We start from the raw sequence: 17,958 nt of genomic DNA, 5'->3' as shown, positions 1-17,958 counted from the left end.
CTGTGGTTCACTTTAAATGATTCAATGATCTCTTATATTCGCTAGTGACTGAAAAGTTCAATAGCTTAAATGAATCAGTTCAAATGAGTCATTCGTGTGCGAGCTGTAAACTGGCGAACTCGCTGTGTACAGTATATGATTCAACGTATGATTCAACGATCCAACTGCACAGCTAAAGACATTACAATGATGTACGTTATGTTAAGACATTTCAAGAAATTAAACGTACTTTGATGCAAAACAAACAGCCGCGAAACACAGCTAGCTCTTGTTCGGCAACTCTTTTTAGCGCCTCAGTGTACTGATAATGAAACAGCGCCTCCACTGTGGCGTAATGCCGCAACTGCAGTTACAAATGACTGTTAAATGCACGCAGCATTTCTTGTGAAGACACCCGACATAATTTTGGCGAGAGTCTGAGGCGGCACGACATTTGACAGAGGCGGCCGCCTCCAAATTCTCTATGCAATAAAAACCCTGTATATATATATATATATATATATATATATATACAGTATATATATGCACACATACATACAGTCTATACGTGTGTGTGTGTGTGTGTGTGTGTGTGTGTGTGTGTGTGTGTGTGTGTGTGTGTGTGTGTGTGTGTGTGTGTGTGTGTGTGTGTGTTTATATGTAATTCAGATTACATATAAACATTTATTAATTTTTATATTTTTCTTAAATATATACGTTTATAAATACAAAATTAACATGCATAGTCCACAGACATATATAAAACAAACACAAATGTTTATTCATGATGCAATTAATCGTGATTAATTGTTTAACTGCCCTAATTTCGACTGAGTTCTAAATGTTCTATTGGTTGTTTTTGTAGTGTTAAAAAACTGAAACAGGAACCGCTTCTCAGTGTTGTTTCGTCTTGGATAATAGACTATAAACTCTTGAAATGGTTCTGCATGAAAGTTTCCAAACATCAGCAGTTTCTGAAACACTCAAACCAGCCCATCTGGCGCCAACAACTATGTCACGTCCAAAGTCACTTAAATTGCCATGCATCCTCCATCTAATGCTTAGTTTAAATTTCAGCACATCCTTCTGCTCATGGCCACATGCCTAAATGCACTGAATATGCATTAACAAGCAATTGAGGTGTATATAATGAAGTGCTTGCTGATTGTATATCTGTTGTTATTGATGTTGGTGTGGGATTATATAAAAGGACAGAAGCAGCCTAATGCTGCCTTCATGTGAATCTGGGAAACTCTTGCCATCCAGTAGGGCATTCACGTAGTAGTTCAAAAATATGGAAGTAGCATAAACCTAACAAAATGTAACAAAATGGACTTCATGAATAATTTATTTATGCTACATCCATTTTTACATCTATAAAGTGCCTAGACCAGTGGTTCTCAAACTGTGGTACGCCTACCACTAGTGGTACTTGAAGAGACATCTGGTGGTACGTGACACGACAGGAAATTAAAAACTGTAAATTCATTTCGTGTTTTAAATACCATGTCGAATGTTTAAAACATGATCGATAAATACGGAATACATCTCATATAGCCTATATGTGCAATTTTTGAGTCTCTCTCTCTCTTCCGATGAGCTGTGTGCAGATTAAGCTTCTTATGTATTTCTGAACTTGAACCGCTGTTTAAAGCTGTTGTTATTGCTGTAAAACGCTTATTCAACACACGTCTGCATCTACTCGAGGTTAAATCAATGAAGCGTGTGCTGTGATTTAGTTTTGACGTGCCACATTGACGAGCTGCTGCAGTAAGGTGCGAGTCTTTGTTTGTTATATACAGCTGTTCTCTTGACGTTTAAGTATACGTATATTTATCTTCTGTGTTAAATATTCTTTCTACATTGTCTGTCTTTAATATAGGTTTGTAGTCTTTCTGCATTCTGCAAGTCCCCACAAAGTTAATAAATACCCCAGAAAAGTCATTTACAGAGCCCAGTTTACTGTGGCTCTGTCAAAAAAGTGTTTTGTGTCCACTGCTACTGCTGACTAACTTGAAAAACATGGAAAAAAAAACATTCTTTACTTTGAAAACAGCTAGTAAATAAAAAAGTGTTTGTATTAATAATACATTAGAATTGGAGGACGAGGTGTAAAGTTAAAGATTCATAGCTCTACTAAAAATGTAATATTTATTGATGTGATTTTTCTATGGCGGTCATTAGGTGGTACTTGGAACAACTAATTTTATTAAAGGTGGTTCTTGATCTGAAAAGATTGAGAACCATTGCCCTAGACAGTTATTGCTTTACAAATGACATCTTAGTCATTTTTTATATTTTTTAATCACATGTACACTGGTATTGAATAAAAATATTTAGTCTTCCTGACTGTTTTTAGATTGATGGTAATGCTAATTCCACAAGTCGTTTGCACTGCGCTTTTGTTCTTTATTTTGTTGTTGTGGTGCGTTAAGATGATGTTGACTCAATGATTTTAAATGTGGATGCAGTAACCAAATGGCTAAACACATTGAATAAGGCATTAGCCAAAACGTCTGTGTCTTTGTCCCCCAATGATGGAATAAAACTTAATACGTTTGTATCTCTGTGAGTGCGAATCATTTTGTATGAAGAATGGTAAAAATTAAAGAATAATAGTAAATCGTCAAAAAAACCTGACTTTACCTGACTTGATAAAGAGCGTGGCTGTGCTGGATGCCTGCCCCATTGTATTGGTTGCCATGATGGTGTAACTCCCGGCATCACTAGGTTTCATCTGCGTAATCCTGAGAGAATGTTGCCCCCTTTCCGCTGTCCCCGTATGATTTGTACTGTCCTTTATCTCTCCTGTGTTCCCCTTTCTCCATGTAACTGCAGAAAAGTACATATAAACTATTATACTCAATTTAACTCAAATTAGAGTAGGTTTCGTTAGGACTGGATACACTGGTGCCGTGACCCAGGTGGGAGTCAGGTGGTGAGTGTAACAGAGGTCAGCTAGTGTGCAAACCTCAATAACCAATCTCAAGAGGTGGTGCAGTACACACAAACACAATACCCAACTCTCATGCCAGACCAATTGCCAGTTCAAATCCTGCTTGGAGCAGGTTCAGGTAGGACTGGTTATGCTAGCATGTTTAATGTGCAAAGATCCATAATGCATTAGGTGTGAATTACTGAGATTCTCTTCTGTTATGATAATGTTTCTTTATGTTATGATGCTATGAATATGTAAATGCAGTAAGATCATATAACATTTTGAAATAACCAAATAACAAGCCAATTTAATAATAGTTATAATCTGAGAGGGGTGTGAGATGTCTTGCCTTCGGGGATAGGGTTTCCACTGATGACGCACTGTAGTATCACCTCTGATCCAACAGCTGCTACAACATCTTTAAGAGGAAGCTTAAACACAGGGGCCTCTGATGGGTCTTCCTCTGCAGAATTGTAAGAATCATCTGAAGAATCCCCTGTGGAGACCAAAGGCAAAGTGACCAAATGTAATGCAATGAGTGCATTACAACCTTACTGTGTCTAGTCATCTGTTGCTGAGTGATTTTATTTTAAACATTGTGTTGGAAATATTTAATTATAAAGACAACAGTAAAATAAACTACACAGTGTCTGATGTTTGAGGAAGTTACTGTATACTTCACATACTTGGTTTTCTCACCTTTTTCAATGGGTACTGAGTGACTGGAATGGATTTTTCTTCTGTTCCTTCTATATTTTGTCCTTCCTTCAACTTTATCCTCAAAGTTAGCTTTCTTTTGGTCACTTTCTGTTTTGTCTACCTCCACAGGCTTATGTTCAACCACAATAGTCGGTATGGTCACTTTAGGTACAGAGGATGAGTCTTTTTTCTCATCTCTCTCCTTAATTGACTTTGGGAGAGTGGAGGATGAACCAAACAGCCTTGGAGGTTTTAGGGGTGATTGCACCAAACTCTCTTGGGGCACTAACTGGGCAGCTGAGTTTTCTACTGGTGTTTCTGGTAATGCGCTTGAAGCATTTTTCTTTGGCTTCCTTGGTGAACACCGTCCAGGAATTTTGTTGAAAGTGACTCCTTCACTGATGACTGCACCATCTAACAACTGCCTGGACTTGGAACTTTTCCCCCTCTCGTTCCTTCCCGGTTTCTTTGACTCCTGTTCCTGTTGTTGTGACAATTCCTTGTTTTGCAAAGATGACACTTCAGTTTTTGCTAAATCGCTTGAATTTATGTCTTTATTCTCTCTGGTGTCTTCAAACTTTTGACTCGCCTGGGCTGGAACTGCCTCAGGGGTTCCAGTAGACTGCTTGTCAGCCTGGGAGAGCTGCTCCATTGAAAATGCTTTTTTGATGTTGGTCTTTCCAACCAGTTTCTTTATTCTGGACAGCTCTTCTGAAAATTTACACTGAAAGTTCTGGACTTTTTGTACATAGCTCGACCGTTCCTCAAAAGAGGATGCTTTCTGCTTGAATAAAGTTCTCTTGAGTGCTACATCACTGTCGGAGTTGTCTTTTGGCCTCCCTGCTTTACTCCCTGCATCCTCAGAATCACACGACAATGCCCGATTGAAACCCCACGGGCGTCTTGAAGACACTTTTGGTATGTCAATGCTGTGTCTTTTTTCCTCAAAAGCTCGCACTTTGTCAAAAATTTTGGAACTTGCCCGTGACGGTTTTGGAGTTTGAGGGGAGGAGGCATCTTGAGAACCACCACTTTGGGATGAAGGAGAGGATTTTAAGGGTAATGTGGTTTTAACAGAGTGCTCAGCTCCGTTTACTGCAGTTTTGGTGCCATTGTGGGCAGTTGTTGGATCTGTAGTTAGATCTACATGACTTTGATCTTTTTGGAATGGATGGGTTTGAACAAATGGCGAAGCTTTCCTTGTTATAAAGTCCAATTGGGCCCTGAAATGAGGTGATTGTGGGAAATGTTATGACAACGAAAACTGAAAAAGGAAGATGTGTGCATTATGTGCTTTTGACTGAAAATTTGCATTCCAAAAAAAGTGTCATGCTGAAACATGTAAAATGACCACAATCAGTATACAAAAAGTGATGCCATGGCACACAGACATGCAAAAGGTTTATGAGAAAAAACACTGCAAACACCATCACAGCAAATGTGACGGTCGAAGTGGAGTCAAAGGAAAGTAAGAATCAAAGAAAACAAATGACATCAAAGGCTACAACAAATCAAGAATATGGCAATGGAAATGATGTAAAAGATATCAAATTGAATATACTTTCGTGCCCCTCAAATTCAACTTGTTTTGTGCCTTCTCATATCTAATGTGCCAGTGTTCACTCTTGAACACTGTAAATGGAAAACGTACTTCTTCGATAAAGGCTGAAAACACTACCATAGTAGTCGCTGGCTAAAGACATACTCTCCTCTGACCCCACTGCCGGGTAGTACACACTTATTTGTGAGGCTCGCACAAGAGCTTCCACCCCCAGGTGTCTGACCGGAGGGCTTTCAACACACCCAGCATTTGCTGGCCTGACAGGGGGCAGGGGATCCTGAAGACCAGGAGCTCTGCAGCCCAGTATGCGCATCTCCCTCTCCACAACTAGACCGTGACATGGGATATGGGAAACCATTGTCCCTCCACTGCCTGAAAATATATTGTATTATTTAAATTTATTAGAATGACAAAGCTTTATTATCATTCTATGCATGGATTAATTCCACGTTTTGAGGGATGGTTTCCCATCCAAATTTTAATCTTACAGAGTTTTTCATTGCAAGAGGAATTTAACAAAGAAATGAAAGATAGAAATTGAAGGTACACGTGTCTTAAGGGAAAAATGACTCAGTAAGTTCTTACTTGTGGGTTGACTGTCAACTGCTTGCCCTCGGGGAGATACGGACTGTTTCTTTGTTTCCATGGAGACCTGAGGTTCCCCACTTTCATCCTCGGTGTTGTCAGAGTCTACAAGAAGAACGAAGGAGGCATTTTGACACATTTTGGTATGACTTTAAAAAAAGCAAGACATTGGAAAAGGATTTCAGATATGTAACTTAAAAATGTACGGAGCAAGCTATGTATTTAAACTGCATGCCCACTTCCTGAAAAAAAAAACATGTGCAGCCACAATACTGAACAACATTGAGATTATGGGGGTCCAAGAGAGGGGTGTGTCCAAAACATATGAAAGCCACTGCCAAACTGAATACAATGCAGTACTAATGAGTGTATTATGACACAATATGTGCAAAATGTCTTTTTAAATGTACTACAAGTGTATTTATAGAAAATGCACGTCAAAACTCAAAAACTCCAAATTAAATGCTGCATTTTACATTGTAACACATACTCATCCAAGAGCCCATTAAAGAAAAGAGATGTATAACAGATGTATAACAGCAGTTACCATTGCTTTGCTTTCTGCACAAGCGAAAAACTTCACTTCCATAACGGCAGCAAGCAGAGGTGGACAAGAGAAGACTGTTACTATAGAAACCAATGTCTGCAGACTCATGTGTGGGAGTACATATCTAACACACGCACGCACACACCCACACGCTTACAGGCTACATTTCAATACATCATTCTTTGGATAGTCTTACAATCTTTTAAACACTCAGCTCCTTACTGATACTGAACAATTGATGTCAACATTTAAAGGACTTCATATAGAAATATATTGTCACCCGTTTTCAAGCTTATTTAACCATTCAAGCAAAACTATTGTGCAATAACACATAAATTAAAATAAAACGTATTTTGGACGAATTCATTTAGTTTTTTCGACATTCTACAGTTTTGTTGAAAGCACAACACACCATGAGTGAATCTCCCAAACGTCCAGCTAGAATGTCCAGCTCTCTGGAAAGACAAAGAATAAAAGTTAGGCACAAAAGGCTGGCCATTCATTTTCGGGGTGTGCTAAATAGCCCAGAACTTTTAAACCCTGCTTATCAGGGTCATGACCAGATGAAATAATTCAGCTTTTATCATACAGTATCAAAATATGATGTTAACACAATCAAATGAAACAGAATACTAAAATGATGACTTGTTTGTTCTCTTTCATAAACCTTATGTTGACTTGCAGCTTTTTAAATGCACCCCCACATTGCTACCAAGGCAACTGACTAATGCACTTGTTCCCGTTTACAGTATTCTTCTGTTTCCTCGATGTTAGAAAAACTTTGTTTATCCCCTATATCATTGTTTTCTCTTATTACATAATGAATGAATAAAGGGAATTTTGAATATCTCTTATTATGAAACAACAGCTTGTCCTCTGTCTGCCCTAGACCTCAGATACTCGCTTCAACATCAAGTATTTGCTGTGTTTATTTTCTTGTTGAACGCTGGTTGAAACATTACATAAGGGACCAGAACTAAACAACTGTACCGTTTGTACAAGCATGTTAGTTACTTCATGAGGGTCATTTATATCAAAAGGTTGAGGGTCCCTGTAGCATACGGTGTGTATAGTTTAAGGCATTCTAACATATATGACGCTTAGACTCACCTGGAATCTTTTCTTTGACCAAATTTTCTTCATGGCCCCAGATGAACTTAATCTCCCTTACAGAGTAAACAACACGGCCACCTTCCTGTGTTTCTGCATGGAATATCACAGTCTATTTCTAACCTAACTCCTGGTTATTAGCGAGTCCTGTGTGTACTCCGAATATACATTTGTTGTCATTTCCAAACGACAGATTTTACAAATCCACAATTAATAAAAAAGCAATAAAAATACCATAAACATCTACTAAAAAAAAAATCACAATTCCTCATGTAAACAATAGAATCCAACCAGTTTTGGTGCCGTGCAAACGCTCTTTAAGGACCAATACCAAACAGGAATCCATGTGATAAGATATTCCAAAGCACAGCAGGACGTGGAAACACCTACTTGCATCGCCTCTGGATATAAAGAAACGGGGGACTGGTGGTGTAGAGGAGAGAGAATGAAGAGGAAAACAAAGAACTAGCGACAGTCAATAATAGAGGCAAAGCTTAGTGCAATCAAAGCTGCTGCTTTAGCTCCTTGGCTCTCTCTCTCTCGCTCTTTTGCTCTTCGTTCATCCCCCTATTGCTTTCCTCTGAGCTGTCTTCTCTTCCTTTGTCTCTGGTGCGGGTGTTAAGAGCGGAACTATTGCTCTCAGCGAAACAGCATCAATTATTGGCTATATTCAGTCAGGCTGTGGTGACGTCACGCTACTCCCAGGTCGATACTGCTGCTGCCAGCATCCGAAAGCTGACAGGGCAAGTGTTAACTTCTCTTGCTACAATGGTCTTAAATCACCTCATTCTGCTACTCGGCATATACAGTTAAAATTTGGCATGCTTGTTTTTGACACGTGTACTGCATGGACTGTACTATAACTGTCAAACATACATAAGTGGATTCATTATTTTCTTACACAAGCCTACCTCCAAACACAAAAACAGTTTAGGAAAGATTTAAACTTGCTACTTACACAGGAGCTTATTCTCCTCATTCTGGGAAGCAAAACTAAATCTGCGGTCCAAGTCCGAAAGCCCACTGTCACATTTTTTTTATTTATTCTACATATCTATATATATTCATAATAGTCCCTTGCCTACATAATTCGCAAGAATTTACAGTTTAGCTTGATGATGTAGTTATATTCAGTAATATCTTCACTTTTCTAGGCCTATCGGATCAAGTGGGTGGCCACCAAAACGCAAAACGTTTCCCAAATTCACTACATTTAAATGTTTATTCTCTTAGATTTACATTTTTGGCATATCCTTCTGTATATTTAATGAACAATTTCTAAACAATCACTGAAGCATCAGTACAACTATTTTAAAACTGTGCTTGCTAAGATAATATATAGTAGCTTTATGTGAATAAGGGTGAAGAGCTGTCCCCAACTGCTACAAAAAATGTTGAATTGCCATTAAAGTGATGGCCATCATGCCCACCCTAGAGCTAACAACAGCCGTCATGTCCACTCTGGAGTCAGCATCTGCCGCTGAGTACCTCTCGGGCTTGTGACGCAGCCACCGGCATCACCACCCTGATGCAAGGATCCGCCACTGCATGTACACACATTAGGACAGCCCAGTGGAAAAATGTGATATTACAAATAAATTTGAAATAAAATGTAGTGTTGCACATTTTATGGGGGGTGCAAACTATAGATGTCACATGCCTAATTGGGACACACTAGCTATTCATTTGGAATACTATTGAGGATGGATAGTGTGCAAACTGGGATGCAGAAAATGATCTGAAAAGTATCTTTTTGTGAAACAATTTCATTGTGGTTTTCAATTTATTGTTTTATGTTACTTTAGTGTCATTAAAAATTACTGCCTGCTATAGAACTTTGCAGTTTGGTGTTACAAAATCGCAGAAAAAAACACATGGCTGGTTCTGTTATTTACTGACAAAGATTAATCATACAGTAATGATTTTTGCATTTAAAATGTCCAAATCTAGAAACTCACCTTTTTCTTTCTTTCCCTAAGAAGCAACACTTGCCTTGCCCACCCATCTCAAACTCTTATATTATCATTCTAATGTTCTCATCCCTGGCCTATCCTGCGACCCAAAAATAAAACTTCCAAATTCCTCCAGACGTGAAAGGTTGTGTGTTTCTTCTATTGAATTATACCTCAGAACTCACTGATGTTGTTGCGAGAGTGCAGTGGTTTATGTTGGGTGGCATAATACACCCATAGTAGACCCCTGTGAGAGCCTGCCTTTTACTAAAATCCAAAGATACCCTCGAGATTTAACAAGCACTAAAGAAGCAAATTCAAGTTTTGGCAAAGATCACCTCTATAAATGTCAGTTTTCCTAATGGCTGGAATACACTACAAGACTTTTAAATCTGAATATATATTTTTTAAACTTGACATCATGCACTTGCAGACTTTTTGAAAGTTTCTGATAGACTGATCAAAATCTGATCAAATCTGCAGACTGGTCAGACTTTCTGCAACAAGTCCAGACTGAAAATCTGGGCAAAATCTGAGCAAAAGTTTTGTAGTATATTTTAGTCTTAAGACTGTAAATATTTTTAAAAAGTGTAGTCCATGTAATCAGAGTGCACCTGTTTTACCTGTTTCCTCAAAAACCTAGTTACAAATTCCATGTAAAAAACATAAAAAATCTAAAATAAATATGACGTCGCAGCCATGCAGTGCATGCTTACAAAGCTAGAGGAATATTTCAATTTCTTTCACTTTGACTTTCATTAAGAAACATTTCATTCACAAAATGGAAAATATATTCCTCACAGAATCAATGCAGACAGTTTAGTATTAGTTTTATAACCCACTCTTTTTTGTTGTCACTGATACACGACTCAATAAAAACACAGGCAGCAGTTCAACACAGCCACATCTATAATTGTGGATAATGTGTAGCAGAGTAAAGCTGTAACTGGAGATCTGGCACATTCCAGACTGTAAATACCCAGAGACACAGCGAGGGGGAAAAGAGAGAGAGAGAAACCGTGGGTGTAGAGAACAGGACGAGAGACAGAGTGCCTAAAAGAGAATGAGTGAGAGAGGTGCTGAGTGTTCTGACAGCTGATGACCCTGCATAGTCATAGCTAAAGATTGGCACGCAGAGCTGAGTGTGTGTTCCAGTCGGTATGTCTCTCATGTATTTTGGACACAGAACAGTAACACTTCACAAACGCACAAAGAAATCTGTGCCTTGGGGAAAAAGGTATTGCATTTGGACACAGCGAAAACAAGTCAACACAATGTCCCTCCATAATTTAGAAAGAATACAAAACAGCCTTACAGTTTGTGCCTTTTACAGTATAGGCCACAGAGTCCATTACATGTACTGTATTCATATAGGACCATTGGTGGGTGGAACTTCAACAGTTAAAAGTTAATAAAAAGCTTGTGTTCTTCTTCATTATACATATGCAAAAAACTAAAGAGAAGGTTCTGTCTGATTTGCAAGAATGAAAACGAGAGCATACGACAATATACAACAGCAATTCATGTCACAGAGTATATGAAGAGTTTGGTTCCACAATGAGATAACTTAGTTAAAGAAAAATCAGGTTTTTTTTATTGTGCATTCCAATTAATTTATATCAAACTGCAGTTGGTTTGTTTTGATTTAAGTCATAATAACTCAAAAAATACAGCTAAATAAAAACATGATTTTTGAATTTAGGAAACCAAACTCTTCATATACACTTTGTTGATTGTTTGCTTTAAGAAATAATTTGCCCTCGTTTGCCTAAAATGGTGTTTACTTTCTTGAGGAGTGAAATATGACAAAGTACCCTAAAGTATACTTAAAGGGATACCCCGCCCAAAAGTGAAAATTCTGTCATCATTTACAAATGTTAGCAACTGACATATCTGGAACATCATTGACTAGCATAGTAGGCAAAATCATTGTTTCATTTTCTGTTCTGTTGAACACAACATAATATATTTTGAAGAATTTAGGAAAGCAAACAGTTCTAGGGCACCTTAGGCAACCATTTTAATTTTTCCTACTATGGAAGTCAATGATGTCCCAGAAATTGCTAACATTTTTTCAAATATCTTTCGTCAACAGAACAAAGAAATGTATGCAGGTTTGGAACAACTTGGCGGGAGTAAATGAAGACAACATTTTCATTTTGAATGTTATTCTAAATCTTTTTTCATTTCACTTACTCTCGAAGTACTATAGTGTTGCATCTTACCTTCTCCAAGGTCCAGCACAGCAAGGACAGCACTGGTTCTTGCCTCACCCAGGTGATTAACAGCCACACAGGTGTAAAGACCCCCATGAACCTGCTGACAGTCTCGTATCCACAGACCTCCATAATCCTGATCATCCGATATCAGACGTTCATCATTTTGATACCAATGCAGTGTGGGTCTCGGGTAGCCTCCCACAGCCACCCTCAAGCGGACATCACACCCGGCAGCAACAGCAGCCTTCCTCAGCTTTCGGAGGAACACAGGGGGAGCTTGGACTGGGGACTGTTCCGTCGAAATTTGTTGGGTTGAGGGAATCATGGCACCTGAGCTTTTCTTCGGCAACTCAACTTTTCTCATTGTCCATGTAGTTGTGATTTGAATTCTTAAAATTGAGCTTCGGACAATACTGCAGTGAAACAGATCCTTTGATGGCCATTGACTAGTTTAGATCCTATATTCCACAATGTTTTGAGGCTTCCCACGGTGGAACTGATCTGATGCTTTGTAATCTGCATTTTTAATTCAAGCAAAAACATTGTAAGATATAGCAAATACAGCAAAAGAAAGATATTTTATTTGAATTGTTTAAAGTATGAAAACAAAATGATTATGGGCACTGTGAAACATCAAAATGTATCTAGTCCAATATAGTATGAACACATTGGTAAAAATCAATTATAATAATGACAGTCATGCCTACTGTATTATTGTAAATATACATAAAGCTTTAGATAATAATACATAAATTGTGATATGTAGTGTTTTATTTGGTTAGTTTCCATTAAGATTAATATTTACAATTTAAAATCAACGTATACCAGAGTTTCACAAGGCCAAAAGTAGCATCACTTCATATCAAATCTGCTCTATCATCCCTGCCAAATTAACAATGAGGAAAACAATTAAGAAAAACAGTTTACCTTTGCGCACAAGAACACATCACAACGGCTCCGAATGTCCATCCACTGCTGCCAAATCCCCAAGCCTTCTCTGGATCATGTGCTATAAGTCAGAGCCCAATATCAGGGTCTGTTTACTCCACTAAGGGTAATGGAGTGTTATTTCACTCTTTTGGTTCAAGTCCTTTCTCCCAGCAATCTAACAACACGTCATATGTTCTCTCCAGAGCCCAAATTAGGGCTCAGGTCATTTAGAGGTCTATCACATTTCTTTCTCTCGTCTACCCTCTATCTTCTGTGACCTTTAGATCATGATGGTTCCCTGTAGAGGTGACAGGAGAGTAGCACCAGACTTCAAGTGACAGCTGGAACGGGGCAGGCTGAATTGTTGGCAGCAGGTGTGTGAGTATTACATAGCTACTTTTATTCATTCTCACACAGAAAGTATCTCCGAATTTTTGAGAAAAGAACAAAGCATTACCGCAAACAAAATGTAAAAGGGGTCCTTGTTTGATTTTTCTCATTGATAAAGAATGGTTACGCTTCCTTTATTTGGCTTTCAAGGCTGATGTGCGCCCCCTTGAGGAAGCCTCCAATATTTCGCATGAACAATAATTGATATTACCGTTTTTTTATTGCTTAGACCAGTGGTTTTCAGATCAAGTACCACCTTTAATAAAATGAGTTGTTCGAAGTACCACCTAATGACCGCTATAGAAAATCGTATGAATAAACACTCAAATTTAAAGCTGTGAATCTTTATCTTTACTACACCTCGTCCTCCAATTCTAATGTATTATTAATAATAAAACCTTTTTTATTTACCAGCTGTTTTTAAACGAAAGAACATGTTTTTCAAGTTAGTCCGCAGTAGTGGACACAAAACACTTTTCTGTAGTGCACTGTAAACATCTTGTTGGCTCTGTAAATGACTTTTATGGGGGATTTATTAACTTTGTGGGGACTTGTAGAAAGATTACAAACCTACATTTAAGACAAACAACGTGGAAATAATAATTATCACAGAAGATACATAAATATACGTATACTTAAATATCAAGAGAACATCTTTTAATAAACAAAGGCACTTGTCATTAATTTAACCTCGAGTAGATGCAGACTGTAACGGCCACTTAGAGCAGTTACGGTAGAGAGGACACTGCGCATGCGTGTGGCGGTTGGTACAGAAACAGTGGGGGAAGACGAGAGAACCGCTCTGCCGACTTCTATCATTTTTCTTTTTCTTTTGTTTACCAACGTGAGGATGTTTTATGTTTTGTCGCTCAGCCCGCATGTATGCTGACGAGTAGACAATGTGAGGACTTAATAAACCCGTGGAAAGTAAAACAGCATTGTTTCTTGTTCATATTTTTCCTGGCAACGTTAACTTTTCTTCCCTCGTTGCACAAGGCACCCTTACGTTGCGTTACAAAGTGGCGCCCGAACGATTAGAATTTAACAGATGTTGTCTCGTTTTTTTTCCTCTTGCTTCGTTTACGGATTACCGACGGACGGTGTGTGTGCGCGCTAGCTAACAGGACGACTAGCTTGCTAACGGTGGAGAAAACGTGGTGCCTGCTGGAAGGATGTATGTCTCCGCTTTGGACTTTTTTCTTTTTCTCTACTGGATTTCCCCTGCCAGAAGACTGCAGGTGATCTTTGATATTTCGTTCGGATGTATTTTCAGTAGGAATTGACAGTTTATCGTCGTTTTGACGGAAGTGGACTTAGCCGAAAAGAGGACGCTCAGAAGATTTCAATATTATCCGACTGCAATATCGGAGACTGCACTCTCAGGGACGCACTTCTAGGTCCCTAATTGGTTTTTACAGCGCCACCTACCGAATCGGAGTTATGAGAGAACCGTAATACCAAGCACCCTAGTTTTTGAGGACCGAAAAAGTGCAACGACAGTATATCCACCCCAATTCTAATTAGTTTTTAAAAGGTTTATTACACACAAATACTATATTTCATGCAATTAAACCTTATTGCTGAACTGCTGAATGTTGAGTAATTATTGTGACTAACTAGCATAATATAATAAGAAAATTTAAATCATGGTATAGCCTTTTTAGTCACTAGATCAACCACATTTCAAGTACAGAGTGAAGACACAATGATGACCGTGGGTGCAGATTTAAGATTGTGTTTATTTAAAATCACAACTGAACAGTTGAACATGCACACACACACAAAACAATATAAATAAATAGACTTAAATTAGGCCAAAGCCCAGTACTTGACCAATTTATTTATTCATCTTTTGTCATACTACTGCCTGCACTGAGATGTGTCCTTGAATAGACTACACCAGGAGTCTTCAACTAAAATTGCTTGAGGTCCAGTAAATGAACACCCTTACCAGCCGAGGTCCGGACAATTAAATACCTAAAAACATGAATTGATGGTTTTGGCAGACCAAGGAAATAAAAATGTCTTTTCATATCTATACGACGGCATAATGATGTCTGCAACAATATAATGAAGGAAAATGTGCAGAATGCCCCAATCTCTAAACCTGCACTGAACATACATTCATTTCAACATTAACAAGTTTAAAAGAAAACTAAAGTGTTGTTTTCTGCTGAACTGAGATTAACAAATAGCAGCATCAAGTTGTGACTGATCATCCTCTGATAACATTTCAGCTCTTCTTGTGGCTGTTGCAGCTGAAAGAGGGGTTTGTTTAATATTTTCTTTTAGTTCATGTCTTTATTTTCCTTCTAAAAGTGTTTCACACGCAGCCTCCATGCACTCTTTTACTATTTCCCCATCAGTAAAGGGGTTGTTATGTTTTCCTAAGATCCACTGTATTCTTAGGGAACATTCATATATTATGCTCGTAGTTGGGCGGTAAGTGAGTGAGGGAGGACCCGTGTAGATCGCTCCTACTGGGCTTTGAGCTCATATACAGGTGCTGGTCATATAATTAGAATATCGACATAAAGTTGATTTATTTCACTAATTCTATTCAAAAAGTGAAACTTGTATATTATATTCATTCATTACACACAGACTGATATATTTCAAATGTTTATTTCTTTTAATTTGATGATTATAACCGACAACTAATGAAAATCCCAAATTCAGTATCTCAGAAAATTTGAATATTACTTAAGACCAATACAAAGAAAGGATTTTTAGAAATCTTGGCCAACTGAAAAGTATGAACATGAAAAGTATGAGCATGTACAGCATTCAATACTTAGTTATGGCTCCTTTTGCCTGAATTACTGCAGCAATGCGGCGTGGCATGGAGTCGATCAGTCTGTGGCACTGCTCAGGTGTTATGAGAGCCCAGGTTGCTCTGATAGTGGCCTTCAACTCTTCTGCATTGTTGGGTCTGGCATATCGCATCTTCCTCTTCACAATACCCCATAGATTTTCTATGGGGTTAAGGTCAGGCGAGTTTTCTGGCCAATTAAGAACAGGGATACCATGGTCCTTAAACCAGGTACTGGTAGCTTTGGCACTGTGTGCAGGTGCCAAGTCCTGTTGGAAAATGAAATTGCATCTCCATAAAGTTGGTCAGCAGCAGGAAGCATGAAGTGCTCTAAAACTTCCTGGTATACGGCTTCGTTGACCTTGGACCAACCTTGGACCTTGGAGAAAACACAGTGGGACCAACACCAGCAGATGACATGATTTCCAAAGGAAATGCAAAATTTACTTTCATCAGAGAACATAACTTTGGACCACTCAGCAGCAGTCCAGTCCTTTTTGTCTTTAGCCCAGGCGAGAGGGTTCTGATGCTTCCTGCTGCTGACCAACTTTATGGAGATGCAGAATTCATTTTCCAACAGGACTTGGCACCTGCACACATTGCCAAAGCTACCAGTACCTGGTTTAAGGACCATGGTATCCCTGTTCTTAATTGGCCAGCAAACTCGCCTGACCTTAACCCCATAGAAAATCTATGGGGTATTGTGAAGAGGAAGATGCGATATGCCAGACCCAACAATGCAGAAGAGCTGAAGGCCACTATCAGAGCAACCTGGCCTCTCATAACACCTGAGCAGTGCCACAGACTGATCGACTCCATGCCACACCGCATTGCTGCAGTAATGCAGTCAAAAGGAGCCCCAACTAAGCATTGAGTGCTGTACATGCTCATACTTTTCATGTTCATACTTTTCAGTTGGCCAAGATTTCTAAAAATCCTTTCTTTGTATTGGTCTTAAGTAATATTCTAATTTTCTGAGATACTGAATTTGGGATTTTCATTAGTTGTCAGTTATAATCATCAAATTAAAAGAAATAAACATTTGAAATATATCAGTCTGTGTGTAATGAATGAATATAATATACAAGTTTCACTTTTTGAATGGAATTAGTGAAATAAATCAACTTTTTGATGATATTCTAATTATATGACCAGCACCTGTATGTCCGTGTCCTTACCTCGGACTGCTGCGGGCAAGTTTCTTCAAAGTGTCTACGTCTAGTTTCATAATGCCGTTTAAGGTTTCCACTTTTGATAACCGCAACAGACTCCAAGCAAATGAGACAAACCGGCCTCGTGCATGTCGATGCAGGAAGAATAAATGCAAATCTCTCGACCCATTAATCTCGGAAAACATGGTTTTCAGCGTCGACTTTTCTAACTTTTGAAAAGGACATTGTTTTTCAGTCACTGACAGTTACATCTGTCTGCGCGCTGTGCAGCGAGTCTGTCTCGGCTCTCTTCACTCATCGACGTCTGAACGTAGCAACAGTGCGCATATGTTAACTGTCCGTGGCGCCGTATAGGACCCAAACTGCTACTGAGCGGACCTTGATGTGCCTGGTATACATTTGATTGCATTAGAAAATAATGTTAGGCGTTCATTTATTTATTATGTCAAAAGGCTTGAGGTCCGGACAGACGCATCTCGCGGTCCGCATTCGGACCGGAGTCCGCTAGTTGGTGACCCCTGGACTACACAGTACATTACAAAATCTAGCACATGGTATTTTAACAGTCAATTATTATGATGTCAAATGTAACAATCAATATTATAGAAACAGTGTCAAAATGAAGAGACATGCATCGTGGGATTAACAAATTGACTGTGAGCACGAGACAATTAAAACATTAAGATGAATTTAAATTACTTAAAATGGAAAAACAATAGTAATTAACAAGGTTTCACAACGAAGAGTGCTACAGTTTATTGTGCTGGCTAGGTCTAGAATTAATAATCATCCCATAATCACAAAATCAACATACGCTTGCCAGTCGTGCTACAGTTTCGCTAAACGAATATACGTTACTTACAACTCGTTTTACAGCATTAGAAGCTTATATTGTGGCTATATATTGCATTCAAGACTATTTAGCAACTCACTTCGGCTACATTAACTTTCCAATAAAATGTTAAATGTTTTTAATGTTGAACTAATAAAAATTAATTCAAATTTGACACTCACACTCTGATTGTCGTCCATTCTGGAAATGCACTCGATCGATGCACTCGACT

At 38.6% G+C, this 17,958-nt stretch overlaps 1 protein-coding gene across 6 annotated transcripts in view; it reads right to left on the bottom strand.

The window, feature by feature from the left end:
- The window catches only part of spega (striated muscle enriched protein kinase a), a 30,175-nt gene extending 17,467 nt beyond the window's left edge, over positions 1–12,708 (bottom strand). The window contains exons 1-8 of one of the 6 annotated variants that reach the window (XM_057338772.1): positions 7,420–8,056; positions 6,722–6,764; positions 6,310–6,344; positions 5,763–5,867; positions 5,420–5,549; positions 3,617–4,839; positions 3,267–3,413; positions 2,626–2,811 (exon numbers count right to left, since the gene is read on the bottom strand). In XM_057338772.1, the coding sequence (XP_057194755.1) occupies positions 2,626–2,811; positions 3,267–3,413; positions 3,617–4,839; positions 5,420–5,549; positions 5,763–5,823 (1,747 nt within the window). In that variant the 5' untranslated portion in view covers positions 5,824–5,867; positions 6,310–6,344; positions 6,722–6,764; positions 7,420–8,056. Of the gene's footprint in view, positions 1–2,625; positions 2,812–3,266; positions 3,414–3,616; positions 4,840–5,419; positions 5,550–5,762; positions 5,868–6,309; positions 6,345–6,721; positions 6,765–7,419; positions 8,057–11,596; positions 12,107–12,517 lie in introns of those variants that run through there. The other 5 variants (XM_057338768.1, XM_057338769.1, XM_057338767.1 and 2 more) reach the window with 5 other exon arrangements.
- Positions 12,709–17,958: the final 5,250 nt, after the last annotated feature.

Source organism: Triplophysa rosa, linkage group LG7, assembly GCF_024868665.1.
Source record: "Triplophysa rosa linkage group LG7, Trosa_1v2, whole genome shotgun sequence".
In the NCBI taxonomy this organism is placed as follows: domain Eukaryota; kingdom Metazoa; phylum Chordata; class Actinopteri; order Cypriniformes; family Nemacheilidae; genus Triplophysa; species Triplophysa rosa.
Note: the sequence above shows the minus strand (reverse complement) of the source record. Positions and strands in the feature narration are given on the sequence as shown.